Below are 19,369 nucleotides of genomic sequence, written 5' to 3'. Positions count from 1 at the left end.
CGAATCCTGTAATAACACTCCAGTTTCACTACAGTTTACTGATTGACCAATATTTTGACCAAGGATATTTTGAAGTCTGTATTTGTAGTAAAAGGGATTTGTTGTCTTTTAGTCCATGAAAGACACTGGGCTTCCAGCAAGTATAATTCTAGTCAACAAGTTGCTGTTGTTGTTGTCTTACAATTATTATTATCAACGATATTTACAGGTAGCTTCAGAGTCAAGAATATTGGAGTTCAAGTCCTGCCTCCGAAATATGGTGGCCTTGAGACTCAGTTGAGAGGCCTTGAGACAGTCCTCTCAATGCCTTGAACAACAAACTTTCTAATAACAGCCAGCATTAACCCCATTTTACAGAAAAGGGAAGTGAGGCAACAGAGGTTAAGTGATTTGCCCAGGGACACCGAGACTGGATTTGAATGCAGGTGTCCCTCTCTACAAGTCTAGCACTCTGTCCAATGTGCCACCTCTAAAGCTGTAAGTTGCCAAGCAGGTGCCAGAGTTAGAGGGAGTTTCTTCATCAGGTGTTTCCTATACTGGTCACAGATCTAGACTGAAAATATTATTATTATCATCATCATCATCATTATTATTATCATTATAACATTAATCATTCTGTCTAGATGATCCCAAGATATACGGCACTTGTCCCTTTTTTCCATTAGCCTTATCATGTCACATCTGGATTAGTGGAATGGCACCTCAGCTGGTTTCTGGCAAATGGCAATTCACCTTCATAGAAATGATTATATATTGTGGGGCCAGAGGGGTCTGTGTTAAAACATAAGATATTCTAAAATATTTAATGGAAGTCAGTGAGGACTAACATAAAAACGCCAGTACATTAGGACCCTAGAGTACTACTATGAAACAACTCCTTATAGAAAAGTTGGCCCATAAACTTAACCATGGTGCAATGGAAAGAATTGAATGTGAAGTTATAGGTTTCAAGTTCAAATCCTGGTTCTGGTACCTACGACTTGTGTGACCTGGGCAAATCACTTAACCTAAATCTCTGAAAGAGGGAAGACTAGATGACTTCTAGTTTGGAAAGAAGTTAATGGAAGTAAGGTTCCTTCCATTTTCAAATCTGTGACCCCATGAAAAAGCAGCACTGCTATGTGTCATGTGGCTCAATATCATCACGGCCACACGCAAGAATAACCCTGTGTCTTCTTACCTTTACGTAGTTCAGAGTTAAAAAAAAAATTAATGAAAGGTTAATTCTTGGGCAGGTAGGAGGCACAGTGGATAGAATGCCAGGCTTGGAGTCGAGAAGACTAGTCTTTCTGAGTTCAGATCTGACCTGATTATTCATTAGCTGTGTGACCCTGGGCAAGTCACTTAACCCTGTTTGCTTCAGTTCCTCATCTGTAAAATGAGCTGGAGGAGAAAATGGCAAACCACTCCAGTATCTTTGCCAAGAAAACACCAAATGCGGTCAGAAAGAGTCTGAAACAACTGAACAATAACAACAAAACACGTATAAGAATCATACTGACTTAGAGTATCACATGTTAATATTATCTATATTCTGTTGTATTTTCATTTATTTTGTTAATTATTTCTCAGTTACATTTTAATCCGGTTCTGCTCTCTTCTGGATGTTGCAGGTTGCATGGGAGCAGCTAACTGTGCGTTTGACACCTGTCCTACACAGCTCTCTAATTGTAAGTAGACCTGTGTGGTTAGAGGGTTCTTCCTCCTACCACTAAAATCACAGGCCCAGTCTCTATCCCTAACATTTATACTCCACCACTGACTACACTTAAATATGATTAAGTATCCAACAATATATTACTTTCTTCACGGATATCTTATCCTTAATTGTAGGAATATCTCTCTTTAAAGAACTTCCATTATCATCAAGCAGAAGATTCCTGAAATCATATTATAGCCATCCTTAAAGTTTTCCTGAAAATATAACTACTTTAGACCCTCTGAGATAATAAGGGAACAAAAGGATTGATCCATGACCTCCACCTTACCATGATACAGGGGAACTGGATTTGGGGTTCAAGTTCAAATCCTCATTCTGCCATTTAATGCTAGCATGACCTTGGACACTTACTTTCCCTAGGCTTCATCTTTCAAATGAGGGGGTTGGACCCTAAGGTAGATTCAAAGGTTCTGACAAAGCATATGAAAAACTTCCTTTTGAATTTCTCTAGAGATACAGGAAATTAATGTTTCTCTAGTCCAGGGGTAGGGAACCTACAGCCTCGAGGTCCTCAAGCCCATTGACCAAATCCAAACTTCACAGAACAAATCCCCTTAATAAAAGGATTTGCTCTATAAAGCTTGGACTCAGTCAAAAGGCCAAACCCAAGGACCTAGAAGGCCACATATGGCTGCAGGTTACCCAACCCTGCTAAAAATCCTTTTCAGACATTTCCCTGTTTGAAAATACATAGTCCAAGAATAGAAGATGTTTCTTTAGAGAAATGGATTAAGGGTAGAAAGCAAACCTTGAACAAAGAGTACCTTGTTAAATTTAAATTCATTGCCTTCCCTCAACCCTGGAATGACTGTCTTGCTGACTACTTAAAAGAAGTGCCCTCTTCTCCATTCAGAGGACGGTATCCTATTTCTTATTCAGAGATGATTCTGGATAAGGTCACTTTCCATCCCTGAAGGCAGTGGTCAAGGAAGGACTTGAATAGTTATTAAGTGAATCTTATTCTATTTGTTGGAATAGAATATTAACCGCAAAGTATATTTTAATATATTATGACGTTTTGCTTGTTAAAGATTACTCTAAATGTTACTTCAAATCATGTTTGGGGTAGAAAGGCATGTGCAAACCATGGTAGTAGGGTGGGAGGGAGAGGGACCTATGTCAGTCTGGATATTTCTCTCTAAGCTAGAAATGACTTGGATTTAGAAAAATGTTAAATTAATAAAAATTGTTTCTGGCAGACTTGTCCTGTATTCCTTCAGGGATAATCATTGAGACTGGCCTGGTCAAATTCTAGAAGCCTATTCCTGGGAATTTTAGGGGCAGAGTAAACCATTTCCCTTTTTCTAGGATCTAGAACCTAGTTAGCCCAAATATAGGTCGGCCCATTGTACTCCCTTCCTCCAGATTTGTCCTTTTTCTTGCTGAGTAAAAGTTAGGACCCCTCCCCTTAGGGAGGATTGGCTTCCAAATGCTTTTTTAATACTTCTGGCTCAGAAGTTAATAGCTAGAAGAAACCGTAGACAGCATCTAATCTAACATCCTCATTTTACAAATAAGGGAACTAAATCTCAAAGTAAAGAAGGGATTACTCAAGTACCAGATAGCTAATAAATGGTAGAACTAGAATTCATACAAAATCCAGATATCTGAGTTGACTTCTGAGGTCCTTCACAGTTCTTAGATTCTGCATGTAGTACAAGTTCCATGTGAAAGACTGACCCTCCTACATAGACATTGCCATGGAAACTTGGTTTGTAGGAATGCAGACTTTGTTTCTACCTTGGTGGCTCTTCCTTTTGGATAAAAACCAAATGGCATCTTGGAGGAGGAAGGATGGTCCCGCCAGGGGTTACCTCATCTGGCCAAGCCTATTAGGAAGCTAGAGACAACCCAATGGCACTCCTACCACCATAAGCAAATACAACAGAAGCAAGGCCTGACCAGACCAGAGAAACACCAGGAGCAGAAGCTATGGTGGTAGTTGAGAGTGAAATTCAACTTATCTCTAGGCCCCCCTCTCCTACCTTATATCTTTGGATTGCTGAATCTGACCACTTTTTTTTCCCCATTTCCCCTTCCAACCTTGGTGGAGAGGTGAATAAGCCTGTCATAGCCTTATATACCTTATTTAATGCATATCTGTGTTTTTATGATATATGATAATTCTATTATAGTATGGCCATTTAACTATGATTAAGAGAGAGGAAGCTAACCAAAAGGTAGAGGTTTTCCCTAGTTACCCTAGGGTGAGAATAATGTGATGAGAAAGAGAGACTGAGTTTCTACAACTTTAGTAATGTTACACTATATATATCATAGACTGCCTTTTTGAACCTGAAGAGAGATTTAACAAGGAAACAAGCCTGTGGAGAGGTGTAGGGGGTTAGTTCAGTTGTACCTCATTGGCATTTGCTGCTTGTCAGGCATTAGACAGCTCTTTGTAATCACAAAGCGTCAACAATCCATGTGGGATTCCCCTCCCATTTTACATGTGGTTTGGCATTTGATAGTATTCAATGGAATTTTTGTAATGTAACCCTACTTTTATGACCTCTTTTAGGATTTATCAGATCTCCACATCTCCTATATAACTTCTATCCCTAAAGTTCCTAAGTTTGGGCCTCAGTTTCCTCTTCTGTAAAGTGATCCAGGGGTGATGTAAGGTTCAAATGGATATAAAGTAATTTGCAAACTTATCATCATTGTCTTCGTTGTCATCATCAGGCCTCCCAATCTGGCAATGATTTCATTACCTGAGCCTTCAACTGCCCTCCTACTAAGTTCAAGAAATGTTTATAGAGCAATACAAGAATCAGCTGGGAAATGTTTAATGAGGAGAGGGAAAATGTATGCACATATGCTTTTAAGTTTAATCAGCATTATTAACAGTTTATTGACTCTAGACAATGAATGAGATAATAAATCAAACCTTGATTTGTATCATTTGCTGATTTCTGAGGTATAAATTCTTACACTGAAATTTTATCAATCAGCTCCCAAGCCTGTTGGACCTAGTTCGAGCACATCTCTGGCAAGATCCTTCCTGCCTCTGCATTGTGTTGTGAACAGAAGCACTGCTGTTATTGTAAAAGAGAATCATTTAAGTGGGTTGAGGAGGTGAGAGGGAGCTTAACTGAACTAGAAGGATGAATGATAGCTACAGAATGAAGCTGGAAAGAGCTAAAGAATATGTGTTAGCAAGAGAATGGAATGAAAAGGGAAGAAAGAGACAAAATGACAAGGAGAGAATAGCCAAAGACAGAAAATATGCATGATGGTGGAATTGCAAGTGCAGGTCAAGGGGGACAGAGAGAATCTTAGGTAGGAACCTTAATCTTTTCCTCATAAAGAGCTACCCTGATTTTCCTAATGTCTTAGAGGGGAAGGATTTGGGGTGGGGGAGACAGGGAGGGTGAAGGAGGGAGAATAGGGGTTGGACTATCCCTCTCTAATTTTCAGCTTCTCTCCCCTTCATGCTTGGAGTCCCTGACATGGGAAAGAGGAGAGGACCTTGTAGTAGAAATAGGACTTGGCCTGCTCCTTTCCATCATCTCCCCAGGTTGGGGTGGAGGGAGAGGGTAAAGACAGGGGTTGCCATTTGCGACCTTGAATATAAAAATGTGGTACATTCTCATAATGTCAGGTATGTTAAAACTCAGGAGGGTAGAGGGAATCTAAAGACAACCAAAAAAGGGTTTTTTTTTTCATCTATCCTGGGAGAAAAGAGAGAATCAAAGAATAGGATGTTTGGGGTAGATGGGATGATAACAGAAAACAGAGAGAAAGCAGAACTGTTCCATTATTATTTTGTGTCTGTTTTGTTCCTCTAACAAAGAAAATGGCATTTGTCCTGGAGATGAGAGAACAAAAATGGCTAATAATAAGGTGGCACTTTAAGGTTTGAAAAGCAAAATAAAGAGATGATGCCTGATACCAGAGTCCTGTTGACCTATTCTCATCAGAGGGAGGTTACCTGACCCAGAACCTGCAGGTGTGATTGCTGAGCCACTATCAGTGATACTTGGAAGATCATGGAAAATGGAAGAGGGACTACGAGATGGGAGACTAGCAAACATTTCCCTAATTTAAAAAGAAGGGAAAAGTGTCTACAAACTTTAAGCCAATAAGTCTGATTTTAGTTACCAGGAAAATTCTATAATGAGTCATTAAAGAGATGAACCAGCTTCACTGGTGAATCACCAATGGTGATGAAGTGGTGAATCACAGTGAAAATTCTGTAACGGGTGATTAAAGAGGTGAACCAACTTGGTTGTTGAACCATTTTGATTACAAAGAATCAGCATTTGCTTCACCAAGGATAGGTCACCTCAGACTAACTTCATTTCTTTTTGTGGACAGGATGACTAAGCTGGTAGATAAACAGAGAGCTGTAGAGTTGGTTTACCTGTATTTTGGCAAAGCTTTTCATAAAATACTTCATACTATTCTTGTGGAAAAGATATAGAAATATGATTAGAGCAGGATATAATTAGATAGAGTCAGACTTGGTTGGATGATTTGGGGCTTTTAGTGGACTATAATGCCAATATGAGTCAGCAATGTAGTATGGTAACACAAAAAATGCATTCTTGGGTTAATAATAATAATAATGACAACTACCATTTATATAATGGTTTAAAGTCACTAATAGCTTCGCAGATTAGAGGGTGATGGCATCACTGTACTCAGCCCTGTCACTCTCACACCTTCCTCCTCCTCCTCTTACTTATGAGCAGTAGGGTGAAGCTGGAGGAAAACGTATAACTGTACTGGCTATAATATACTGTTACAAATTCATGGTATCCAACCTCAACTGGGTCTTCACTACAGCAAGACAGTCCTTTTAATACTTTTTAAGTCTTTTTAGCTGATTCCCATCTCAAGCCCAACAGAAGCTACAACCTTTTCTTGCTGCCTCAACACCTCTTCCTCCGCACCTCTTTTCCAGCTGAGGACTTTGCCTCTTATTTAACCTAAAAAATTGAGGCCATTCAACTGGGGTAAACTCTTCTCCCGTTCTCTTCATCTTAAAACCCTTTGACATCATCTTCTACTCTCTCCTCCTTTCCCTCAGCCTCTGGCACAGAGGACTCTTTCCTTGCCAAGGTCAAGCCCTCTACAAGGGGACTTGATCCCATCTCCTGTCTTCAGCAGATTGCATCCTTAATCTCTCGAATCTTTAACCTCTCCCTATTACCTGGTTCTTTCCTCATATCCTTTAAGAATACCCAAATCACTACAAATCTTTTTTTTTAAACTTCCTAGGCCCTACCATCCCCTCAACACATTGTTCCATATCTCTCCTCCCTTCCTCAGCCAAATTCCTTGAGAATGTTCTCTACACTCACTGTCTTCTCTTCCTTTCGCTCACTCCTCAACCCTTTGCAATCTCGCTTCCTACCTCATCATCGCTGAAACTGCTCTCCCCAAAGTTACCAATGCTCTTAAGTGCTTATTCTGATGATCTTTTCTCAGCCTGAATCCTTCTTGGTCTGTCTGCTGCATTTGACACTGTTTTTTTTGGCTAGGCAATGGGGTTAAGTGACTTGTCCAGCGTCACACAGCTAGTAAGTGTTATGTGTCTGAGGTTGGATTTGGACTCAGGTCCTCCTGACTCCAGGGCCGGTGCTCTATCCACTGTGCCATCTAACTGCCCCCTGCACTTGACACTGTTCACTACCCTGTCTTCCTGGATACTGTCTCTCCTCCCTAAGTTTTTATGATGCTACTCTCTGCCTCCTATCTGACTGCTCCTTTTCTCAGTTTCCTTTGCTGGCACACCATGTACCTACCTATCACCTAACTGTGAATGCTTGACAATGTTCTGCCCTGGACCCTCGTCTCTTCTCTCTCTCTCTCTCTCTCTCTCTCTCTCTCTCTCTCTCTCTCTCTCTCTCTCTCTCTCTCCCTTTCTTCCTCCTTCTCTTTTCCTCTCTTCCCCTCCCCACTTTCTCTCTCTCTCATCAGTCTCTATGTATTTAACTATCATCTCTATTCAGATTGTTGCCTGATCCATATATCTAGCCCCAATTTCTCCCCTTGAGCTTCAGTCCCTAATCACAATTTGCTCATCAGATATTTGAAACTGGATATCCTAGAGACATCTTAAACTTAATGTATCTCAAACTAAACTCATTGTCTTTACTCCTAAGTCACCCCTCTTCCAAACTTCCCTATTCTTTGTCGAAAATACTACCATCCTTTTTGTGTTTCAGGTTTGTAAAATTGGTATTCTCCTGGACTATTCATTTTCCCTTACCCTACATATCCAAATTAGTGGCCAATTCTCTTCTTTGGGGGATGTGGAGGGAGACAATCAGGGTTAAGTGACTTGCCCAGAGTCACACAACTAGTGTCTGAGGTCACATTTGAACTCAGGCCTTTATGACTTCAGGGCCAGTATTCTATCCACTGCACCATCTAGCTGCCCCAGTTGCCAATTCTTGCCATTTTTTACCTTAACAATGTCCTTTGCAGTTGACCCCTTCTCTCCACTCACACAGCTACTAAGTTCAGTCATGTCCTTTCACTTTGCACCTGGATTATTACAACAACCTCCTACAAAACCTGGCCAAAATCTATCTTTCAGCTTTGTTGTGTATTACTTCCCCTTCCATGCACAAAAGCTTTATGTATAGAACACGATGGAAAAAGCAGAATTGAACATAGTGAGAGACTTGGGGGAAATGATGACTAGCTAAGAGGAGGATGCCAATTTTTTCTCTCCAGTCACTTAGAGAAGACTGGAAGATGTCAGCTGGTCTTACAAAATTAGGAATGGGGATAGAGTCACCAGAATGAGGGCTTAGTGACTGCTCAGGGAATTGTGGTACTACCCTCCTTGCTCAAGCTGGAACAAGAGACTCTCAGGAGGCTCTGAGTTTCTGTCTTTCACCAATAGAAAGTCTCACTCCTGATACCAAATGTACAAGTGGAAAACTCTTGTCACTCAGCTGCCAATTGGGAGCAATTAAGAACTCAGCTTCCAGGTTAGCCCTTACCCTAGGTTAGCCCTTACTCCTAGGCAATGGAAGAGAAGAGAAGATGGAGTTCAGCCCTAATGCATTTCTGCTTTGGGAAGGATTGTGATCCAGGGATCAAATGGAATGTGTAATCCTTCTCTTTGTTACATACCAATTAATGTCTCTGCTTTAATGTTCCTTTGCCTTTTTCAGATTAAATGCTTATTACAATACAGTTAGAGTTGAATAAATTACATGTAAATTAGGGAATGAGAAGAGCATTTTTTTTCTAGTGGCATGGCTGTTGGAGCCATAAGAAGTCTGACTGAATAAATTCACACAAACCCTTAAACTACTCCTTAACTCCCACTGTAGCTACACTTAGCAATGGTCATACCTTTGATCTTACCATCACTCACAACTGTTCTACTTTCATATTCATTGACTCTGAAAATCCCTTTTCTAGTCATAATCTGTTGTCATTTCACTTCTCCCTCTGCCTTGCTACTCCAAACCCTGCTCTCCTCACCACAATTCCCAATCCCTCCACCCCTCAGTTCTTTTCCAAGCTATATTCTCCTCCCTTCCCCATCTTGACTCATTAGGGAACCAGTTCAACTCCATACTGTCCTCTTCTTTCAAGTTCATTGCCTGTTATCCTCTCATCAATCTTATCCTGCCAAACTTTAACCTTGGATTACCCACCATCCACTGCCCTTGATCCTACTCACATGATATTGAATGAAGCAATAGAAAACCAGAAAACCATGCTGATTGGGTCCACTACACATAATTATGCCATTATATTACATAATTTCAACTGGGCCCTCACTGCTGCTAGGCAATCTGCCTACACCTCCCTAAACAGTTCACTATCCCATTTACCATAACAGTTTTTCCCCAATCTTTTCATGCTTCCTCAAACTTCCCATGACTTTCCCTTCCCCCATTCTCTCAGATGAAAATTTTGCCTCCTTTGTCATTGAAAAAACTGAGGCCACTCCCAGAGACCATGTATTTATTCCTTTCTCATCTCCTATCACTCAGATACATTCTGCCACTCTCCTCTTTCACCCCAATCTCCCATGAAGAGGTGGCCCCTCTCTTCACTGATACTAACCCAACTACACACACATCCTCTCCTGTCTTCCCTAACAGACTGTCCCCTTTCTTATCCCTATTCTCTCACTGATCTTCAATCACTTGCTGTCTACTGGTTGCTTCCCTACTGCCTACAAACGTTCAAGATTCCATCCTCAAAATATTCTCACTTGATCCGTCCATCTCCCTTAGCTACCATTTTTTATCTTCTCTCCTTTTTGTTGCTGAAATCCTTGAATAGAAGCCTTCCACTTCATTTCCTCTCACTCTCTTAACTTTTTGAAGTCTGGCTTTCCGCCTCATCATTCAAGTGAAATTATTTGATTACCAAATTTAATGATCTTTTCTCAACCTTAATCTTTTTTCAACCTTTTTGCAGCTTTTACCACTGTCAATCACCCTTTTCTCCTTGATACTCTCTTTTCTCTAGGTTTTTGTGACACTCCTTTCTCGTTGTTCTCCTCCTACCTATCTGACCATCCTTAGCCTCCTTTGCTGGATCTTCATCCAGGCCACTAACTGGTCTCCCAAGGTTCTATCCTTCTTCCCTTCTCTTACTATATCATTTGCTTGGTGATCTCACCAACTCCCATGATTCTCAGATCTGCTTATCTAGACTTCCCCTCTCTCCTGACCTCTATTTTCATACCTTTTGGGCATCTTCAACTGGATGTCCCATAAAACAAGGGAAACTCAACGTGTGTTAAATTGAACTTATTCATATTCCCACCAACCCTCTCCCCAACTTCTTAATTTTCCTATTACTGTGGAGGATACCACCAACCTCCCACTCAGACTCACAGTATAAATGTCATCCTCAACTCCTCACTCTCTCTCATTCCCCCATATCCAATCAGTGGTCAAGTTCTGTCATTTCTACCTCTACAATATCTCCTGTAAATGTCTTCCTTCTCTCCTCTGATATTGCCACCATTCTGATCACCTCATTAATATAGCTAACTAATTCACAGTTAATCATCATACAATATTGCTATTTACTGCATACAATGTTCTCTATTTACTGTGTACAATGTTCTCCTGGTTCTGTTCAGTTCACTTTTCATCAGACCGTACAAGTCTTTCCAGATTTTTCTGAAGCCATTCTGCTTATCATTTGTTGTAGCACAATCATATCTAGTCACAATCATATACCACAACTTGTTCAGCCATTCCCCAATTGATGGGCATCCCCTCAATTTCCAATTCTTTGTCACCACAAAAAGAGTTGCTATAAATATTTTTGTACATATAGGTCCTTTTCCTTTTTCTTTGATCTCTTTGGAATATTGTCTTCATGATCTTAAGAAAAGAATGGAAAGAGAGAGGAAGAGGAATACGCTGGTTGAGGAGAAAGGGAGAAGGAAAAGGAAGGTTAGAGGAAATTTTCTCACATAATCAACGTGCATAAGTAGATATCTATTCAAACGAGGAGTAAGAGGTGGGGGAGTGGGGAGCAGCTGAGCTCTCACTCTCATCTGTACCCAACTTTTTACTGAACCTATTTTACTCCACAGGAAAATAGGAGAGAAAGGTGAAAAGTGGGGAGACAGAATTAGTGGGAGGGTAGATTAAGGGAGGGATTAGTCTTAAGTAAAACCATCTCTAAGGATGTACAAAAATATTTATAACTCTTTTTGAAGTGGCAAAGAATAGGAATTGAGGAGGAGCCCATATGTTGCAGAACGAATGAACAATATATAAATGCAGTATATAAATGTGATAGAATACTATGGTGCTCAACTTCAATCAATGTAATGACCAATCAGTATTCCAGACACTAACGATGACTACCTACCTTCTGAGACAGAGAGGGCTCACAATGCAGGATGAGACAAATTTTCTTTTGGACATGGCCAGTGAAAATTTATTTTGATTGACTATACATGTATGTAATGGGTTTTGTTTTTCTCAGGTTCTCAATTAAAGGTTGGGAGAGTAAACATGTGGATCTTGGATGATTAAAACAAATAAAATTTTTTAAAAAATAAATGCGTGTTGACTGAATAATTAGCATCACCACTTGGAAAAGAAGCTGAATAGAATAGATACAGGTATGGAAAGCAATGGCTGCCTGAGGCTGTTGGCCAGGCAATCTGCCAAGTCCACCTTCGAGACCCTCTAGCTAAACATGACTGATTTGCTGAAGAGACTCTTTTTCATGATAATAAAAAAAGGCATCCTTCCCTTAGAGCCACACTCTAGAGCAGAGTGCTGCCTGCTGCCTGAAACACTCCATAGTGTGCCAGAACCAGATTAAATAGTTATCAAAATAAATATACAATAAAACATAGATAACACTACATTTACAACTAAGGTGTAACCCGCAGGGATCCTGATATATGATTTGTTGCTGTTGCTCAGTTGTTTCCAGCTCTTCCTGACCCTATTGGAGGTTTTCTTGGGAAAGATACTGCCGTTTCCTTTTCCAGCTCATTTCACAGGTGAGGAACTGAGGCAAACAGGGTTAAGTGACTTGCCCAGAGTCACACAGCTAGGAAGTGTCAGAGGCCAGATTTGAACTCTTGAATATGAGTCTTCCTGATTCCATGCCTGGAATTCTGTCCACTGCGCCACCTAGCTGCCCCTATGTATGGTTTAGTGGCCCCCATTTCTTTCTTTTTTTTTTTAATTTAATTTTTATTCTGACATTTTCTCAAATATAAAAAGTCAAAATTCTTACACCAATCTTCAAAAGAAAACCATGCAGAACAATTAAAAATGTTTACAGCCTCTTGTTTCCTTGGTTTGCTTCTTTATACTAGGTTGTTGTCAACAGAACAGACTTTTCTTGAAAATTCCACACTGTTAGATCAACCCTGGTCATGTTCCATCGAGATGGCCCCAAGATGACTGCCTTAGTGGGCTCAGCACTCCAAGTTCTTAAGTGTTAACAAGTATGGCACTTACCCAGCTGGGAAACTTCAACTATAGTTCACAAAAGGGGCAGAAAACATCATTCTCCTAATGTCAACAAGTCAAAATTACTAATGGTCTTGTTCTGTAAGTTATCTTTGTTTCTAATCATAAGTAGGCATCCTGCCACTCCAAGATAATTTAGGGGATGAGAAATCAAAGTCACTTGTGAACCTTTAAGGAGGAGGATCACAAATAATGTACCAATGAGTATAGCAGCCCCCATTTCTACTGGAGTTTGACACTGCCATTCTAGATAGTCAAAAAAACACAGTTTGATATAACTGATGGGTAAAACAGAGTTTTCCCTCACTCCTCCCTCACTCCATGTTCAGCTGACATCATTTTTGAATGGGCCATCTATGGCTAGAGGAAAGATTGGCTCTGTGAGGAAGGATCCTGGCAGGGTACTCACCTCATACATGCCTATGTTGGAACTGTCTGGGGGCTGGCTAGGGATGCTACGCATGTCAGATACACTGTGGGCAGCCAGGCTTGACCGGCTCCCCTCTGTTACCTGGGCAGGGAGAGAGTCAGGGTAAGTATAAGATGATGGGGAAGTAAGTAGACGAGAGGAGGCAGCAGCTTTGGGCTGTGCTTGAAATCAGGTTGGGACTGAGAGTTAAGGATTAGGGAAGGAGGAGGGTAAGGGCCAGGTGTCAAGGAAGAAAAAATCATCTCCTCCATGTGTATAGTTATTTACAGGGTAAAGCCCTTTCACGTCCTTTCTCCTATTACATCCTTACTGCTTTGAGATAATTAGTCCTCAGGTAATAATACTGTTATCCACATTTTACAGAGGAGGACACTAAAGTCCAGAGTGTAAATGGAATGTATTTCTTGTAAAGTCACACAGTATAACCTAGGTTTGCAGGCTCCTGGTCAGGGCTCTGGCCATTACCCCATTCTACTTCTCAGAAAATCATGGGGAGGGAATAATAGACCTGGGGGGGGGGTAGAGAGCCAGGAGAATCAGAGCATGGCAACCAGGGGCTGAAATGATACTCAAAAAAATCTTCCAAAAGGGGCAGCTAGGTGGCACAGTGGATAGAGCACCGGCCCTGAAGTCAGAAGGACCTGAGTTCAAATCCGTCCTCAGACCAAACACTTGACATTTACTAGCTGTGTGACCCTGGGCAAGTCACTTAACCCCAGTTGCCTAAAAAAAAAAATCTTCCAAAGTCTCCCACCCCTTTTCCCTGTCTCTTGGGACCAGATCGCTACCCAAATCTCTCCCTGTCCCCACACACACCTAGACTCCCATACCTTTCGGGAGCTGCTGCTCTGCCGAGGGAGGAAAGTGATGTCCTCCAGAGTCAGGATCATCTTGTTGGGGCCAGACATCATCTGGGCATGGAGGAGCTGGCATCTAGGAGCCCAGATGCAGAGAAGTCATTTTGGAAAGGGGAACTTGGGGAGAGAGTGATAGGGAGGAGGAGAGGACCACCCCAGGCACAGGATAGGAAATGAGGGAGCTTCATCCCTGTGGCAATAGAGGGTGACAGTAGGTTGAGCTCCCAATTCCTTCTAGCACCTCTTCTTCCAACGCCGCACAACTTGGCTGGGACTGACAACAACCACAACACCCATCCACTCTCCCTGATGTGATGAACAACTTCTTTGCTCTACAGCTCAGTTACGGAAGGTAGAACCAGGCTATACAAACACATGGTTCCCAGAGCCAGGTACAGAAAGGAGAGTTGACTCACCTATCAACCCCCAATACCAGTTTCTAGAACTACCCCCTACTCCTTGCTGTATGTCCTGCTCCCCTTTTCCACCCAGTTTCTCCACCTTCCCAACCCTCAGCTTACCGAACATAATAGGCCAGTGTGGCAACCACCAGCCCCACAGCAGCAATGATGAAGATGACGAGAAGGATGAAGCTGGGCTCTACTCCTGAGGGCAAGAGGAAAATGGAGAGGAGCTCAAGGTGATAACACATACTGGGGGTGGGGGGCAGACAGGGAAAGAGAATTTGGAAACATGATAATCAAATGTAAGAAGTAAACTCAAAGGGCAGAGCCAAGGTAGGATCTCTGGTCCGGTAGGCCTGGCAGGGAACTTTTAAGATGCTCACGAGGGGGAGTCCTCACAGAGAATCAGAGGGCCCCAGTAGCTTTCTAAGAGAGAGATATTTGGGGTTTCTAGGAGGTCTGAAGGGGAGTCCAGAGAGAGAGAGAGAGATTCTGAAGTGAGAGGCAGGACAGCCAGCTGAAGAGAAACTGGAGAATCCAGGAAGAATTATGTAGGACATATGTGGTCTTAGGGATGGAGAAAGGGAAAGGACCTCACCTCCACTGCAGATCACGTTGGGGTCGAACCAGCAAGGAGGGTCAAAACCAGGTCCCCGGCCACCGTGAGGAAAGTGGATGGGATTACCAACATAGTTGAGGATACCCTGGGCTGGGTCCAGTGTATAAGTGGGGAGTAGCTGGTCTCCCACCCCGTCTGTATCCAGTAGCACAAAAGGAGGCTCCTTTGCCCCTCCCAGGTGTCCACAGAAGCCAAGGACCTCGGTTTTTGGGATGTGGCGGGCCACTGCTGCCCCAGAGACCCATCCGCCACCCCCAGCTACTTGTGCTCCTGCCACAGCTCCTGCCAGCAGGTAGATAGCGTCATAGATTGTGCCAAAGAGTGGGGATACCTGAAGAATGACAGAATCAGGCCATCTAGTCTAAGCCTTTATGACATCTCTAACAAGCAGTCATCCAGTCTTTATTTGAAGACCTCTAGTAATGAGGAACTCAAGGTAGCCCATGTCCCTTTTGAGGTAGCTCTAATTGCTAGGACATTTTTCTTTGTATCTATGATTTCCTGGTTAATATTCCTAGTTCTGTTGTCTGAGACCCAAAGGAACAAGCCGAATTCCTCATCTACACATAATCACAGTTACGTCCCTCACTATTCCAATGACCTTCCTTTGCATGCCCACCGCTTCACCACTGTCCTTCTTAAAACACTCCAGGTAGGAGTCTGACCAAAGCAAAACACAGCAGGACTATGAGCTCCTTCCTTGTAGATACTATACTTTCCCATACTTATTTTTTTTTCCAACTGTGTCATAGGATAAACTTATTTTGAGCTCTGCCTCCACTAAAACCCCCAGCTTCTTTTCACATGAGCTGCTCACTTCACCCCCTACCCCCACCCTCTTGCATTCATGTAACTTTTGCTTTTTTGCAAAGTGCAAGACATTACATTTTTCTCCATACTACATTCCATTTTGTTAGCTACGGCCCATTGTTCCAGTCCATCAATGTCCTTTTAGATTCCAGTGCTGTCATCCAAAGTACTACCTAGCCTTGAAAGCAGATCTAATGCTCCAAATGAGGGAGGTGATGATGGATCCTCATGCATTCTACTCTGATCTGACACCTGGAGTGCTGTGCTCAGGTCTGGCTACCACATTTTAAGAAAGACATCAACCAATTGGAGGACAGCGCAGTTTCTAAGTATGTGTCATCCAGAAATTAGATAAACATGCCTTTGACCAAGTCAGTGATGGAAAGGTGGGAGGGAAAATTGAGACTGGGCCAGAGCCACGCCTATCCCACTAACCAGTAATCCATCTTCCCTATTGCCTCACTGACTGGGCACTCTTCAAGTCCTCCCTCTCCACTGGCTAAGGGGAGACATTTTACATCAGTTTAAGCCTATCTTCCTGTTGATCACTAGATACCCGTTCTCAGCTTCTTACTATTCTTTCTTTACATCCTTCTTATACTGCTGCTCTCTCATCCCATCACCTCTGCAGCTAGATCTAGTCTCCTACATCTACTCCATCTTCTCTCCCCATTGTTCCAGGACTGTCTCTTCCTGATTAGGGAAGGCCCCCTACCTTGTCTACACCCTCTGAATCCCCATGTGTCTCCTCACCTGCTGGGGTTTAAGGTCCAGCGGTAGCTCCTGGTACTCCCGGGCCTGGTGTAAGCTAGCTGACACACTCCGCTTAGGGCAGTAACGGGTTAGAGTGAGTACGGCATCATGAGCTTTTCGGAGTCTGGAACTGTTGGTGAGGGGCCTTAGGGCCTCAGGGCCAGGGGGCAGGGCATAGTGCAGGGTGTCGAAGGGAAGGAACACCATTGTGCCTTCTGCTAGGCCCAGTTCCTCAGCAGCCTCCAGCAACAGCCACTGCTCTTCCCCACCCAGTAGAACTGAATGCATCACCATGATCACCACTGTGGAGGAAGGCCAGGAAGGTGGGGAGGGGCTCAGACATCAGAACCTGACTTCTTCCTATTGGACTCAGGAGTTCCCCCATCCTAGGCCCTGGCTCAACTTCATCTTCCCAACTACCTTCCCCTCCTAGAAAACCATGCCCAGAGCCAATAACTAAGGGAGGCCCACCATTCCCAAGCCTTGAGGTCCTCCGTAGTCCCTCATCACAAGGAACAGACTATATTCAGCTCCCTCATCCAGCCCCAGGCTATCACCGCCTTGTCCCTGTGTCTGTGCTGCTCCTCTGCTAGGGCTTGCCTGTCTTCTCTCACTACCACCTATCCCCACCCCCACCTCTTCTCAGGGGTTAGGGGTCCAAGGAGTGTTTGTCATGATGCAGTGGTTCTGCATGGACTCCTTGGGGGACAGGCCATCTCCATTTGCCAGTGAGATGATGCCTGCACAAAGTTATCCAAGCCTCCCCAAGTCCAAGAATTGTCCCTGCTTGTAAGAATTCTTAGTTGCAGCTCTACCCATACCTTTGACCTTGGGACCATCTCTGATTCTTTTTAGGGCATTCTTGGCACTTTCCAGGTCCGTAGTCTCCAAGGAGGTCACCATGACTACAGGCAGGCCCCTGCTCCGGAGCACCCCAGCAAGGGCCTGGCCAGCCTCCACCCACAGGTCCTGTGGGGCAGTGACTAGGGCTACCTTGGCCCAGCGGAATGCCCGCAACAGGGCATAGAGAGCATCAGGGGCTAGGGGAAGGGCAGGGGCTGTGGTTCTAGCTTCCCCCTGGGGACAACCCCAGGGCACCAGGGGAATCCCAGCTTCTTGGGCCAGCAGTTCAGCAGGGTGGCATGCAGCTGGGTTCACAGGGCCCACAAGGCCAGAGACACGGGCTAATGAGGGGGCTAGGGCCCTCAGGGAGCCTGAGGTGTGGCATGGCTCTGGGAGCAGGATGACCTCAAACCAGGGACCACCTTCCAGGGCTTTGTCATGGTTCAGGCGTGTAGCAGCCAGGCGGGCAGCCAGGTCTGGGCGGGCCCGGGAAAAGATAGGGTCACAGGTCCAGGGGCCCAGTACACCGACTGTGAAGGTGGCAGGGAAGATTGGGGCAGGGAGAAAGAGGAGAAATAAAAAGAAAAGTGGAAGAGGGAGAGGAGGAAAGCACCATGGTGGGTGATAGGAAAGACCATTTAAGGGGGGGACCAGCATGATGGGACAAAAGAGTAGTAGGGTCAAAGAGACAAGGGAGAAGACAGAGAGGGAGCCATAATGGGACAACTTGGGAGACAGACAGAAAAGAAGAAGGTCAAAGGAAAAGGGTTATGCAATAGGAGAGAAAAAAGAGGGGACAAAACCATCACAGGAGATCCAATTTGGACCCTTTTCCACCCTAATCTTTCCCTACCACTATGATACCTCCTCCCGCACTCTCCCATCCCCTTCCTCCTCTTAATACCTTGGTGTTTCGAGGCCAGGCTAGTCTTCTGCCACCCCTACAGAAGTTCACCACCCCAACCTTTCCCCCTTCCCCCTGCCACCACACACACATACACACAACAAGGAATCTGAAGACAAGATTGAGGAGCAAGGTGAGGATATGTAACATATGGCAACATTTTTCCCTACTCCTGCCCCTACCCATCCACCCCCACTGCCACTATACCCGTATAACCTTTCTTCTTCTCTCTTCATATCCCTTTCCCCCCAGCACTTCTCTCAGAAAGCCAATTCCTATCCAACAACACCTCCCTTTCCCCTAGTCTAAAATAAATAAGGGTTTATCCCAAGCTAGAATGTGACCTCAGCACACCTCTAACTTGTTCCCAGTTCTTTCCATGGGACTGTTCCTACTCACCAGTGGCTCCCAAGGACTCAGCCTCTTCCTGGGGGCTTAGGGGTGGAGATTACAGCTCTGAGTTCCCCTTCAGGTCCTTGCCTCTCTCCTCTACCTACTGGCCCCCCAGTTGGGGAACAAAGGACACAGGTAGCACAGAGCCCCTGGGTGCTATCTCCATAATCTCCCACATATACACTCATAAACTGATTAGTAGCTGTGGGGCCCCCAGAGGGAGAAGGGACAAGAGATTAGCTGGGAGCTGAAACAGTGAAATAGCCAGATGACTGTGAGGTCCTTGATTTGACAGCCCGCTGCTCAAGCAAGGGCTTGGGGTAGCTCAGGAAGGCAGCCACTCCTGGGGCACCTTTCTCCCCATGTCATCCCAAAAGCAACTCATTGCAGACTGTGTGACTTCCTAGGTTTCACAGCAAGGACTTGACTGTTAGCTGTTCTCTCTGCAAGCCTTCCTCATCATTTCCTCTCCTCTCCCTTTTGGCAGAGGAAACTTTCCTCATATTGAGAACAGAGATGCCATGAGCTCACTCTTCTCCCGTGTTCTACACCTCACAGCCCTTTGTCAGTCAATTCCATCCCTTCCTGTCTCCTCTGGAAGTAAGCGCCCCATATCATTCCCACCATCTCTGTAACTGCCAAGCTCTCTGTCTAATGGTTCCTTTTTTAATGTGCAGGTTCACATGACTGTAT

At 43.9% G+C, this 19,369-nt stretch overlaps 1 protein-coding gene across 1 annotated transcript in view; it reads right to left on the bottom strand.

Moving 5' to 3' along the window:
• The window catches only part of GUCY2D (guanylate cyclase 2D, retinal), a 31,381-nt gene extending 13,345 nt beyond the window's left edge, over positions 1 to 18,036 (bottom strand). Inside the window, exons 1-6 of the mRNA XM_020966711.1 lie at positions 17,358 to 18,036; positions 16,537 to 16,838; positions 14,953 to 15,304; positions 14,472 to 14,556; positions 13,924 to 14,026; positions 13,073 to 13,174 (exon numbers count right to left, since the gene is read on the bottom strand). Of these exons, the coding sequence (XP_020822370.1) occupies positions 13,073 to 13,174; positions 13,924 to 14,026; positions 14,472 to 14,556; positions 14,953 to 15,304; positions 16,537 to 16,838; positions 17,358 to 18,036 (1,623 nt within the window). The remainder of the gene's footprint in view (positions 1 to 13,072; positions 13,175 to 13,923; positions 14,027 to 14,471; positions 14,557 to 14,952; positions 15,305 to 16,536; positions 16,839 to 17,357) is intronic.
• Between the last annotated feature and the right edge of the window lie 1,333 nt (positions 18,037 to 19,369).

This window comes from Phascolarctos cinereus, unplaced genomic scaffold, assembly GCF_003287225.1.
Source record: "Phascolarctos cinereus isolate Bilbo 61053 unplaced genomic scaffold, phaCin_HiC Scaffold_5;HRSCAF=322, whole genome shotgun sequence".
NCBI lineage: Eukaryota > Metazoa > Chordata > Mammalia > Diprotodontia > Phascolarctidae > Phascolarctos > Phascolarctos cinereus.
This window is presented reverse-complemented; position numbering and strand designations above follow the sequence as displayed.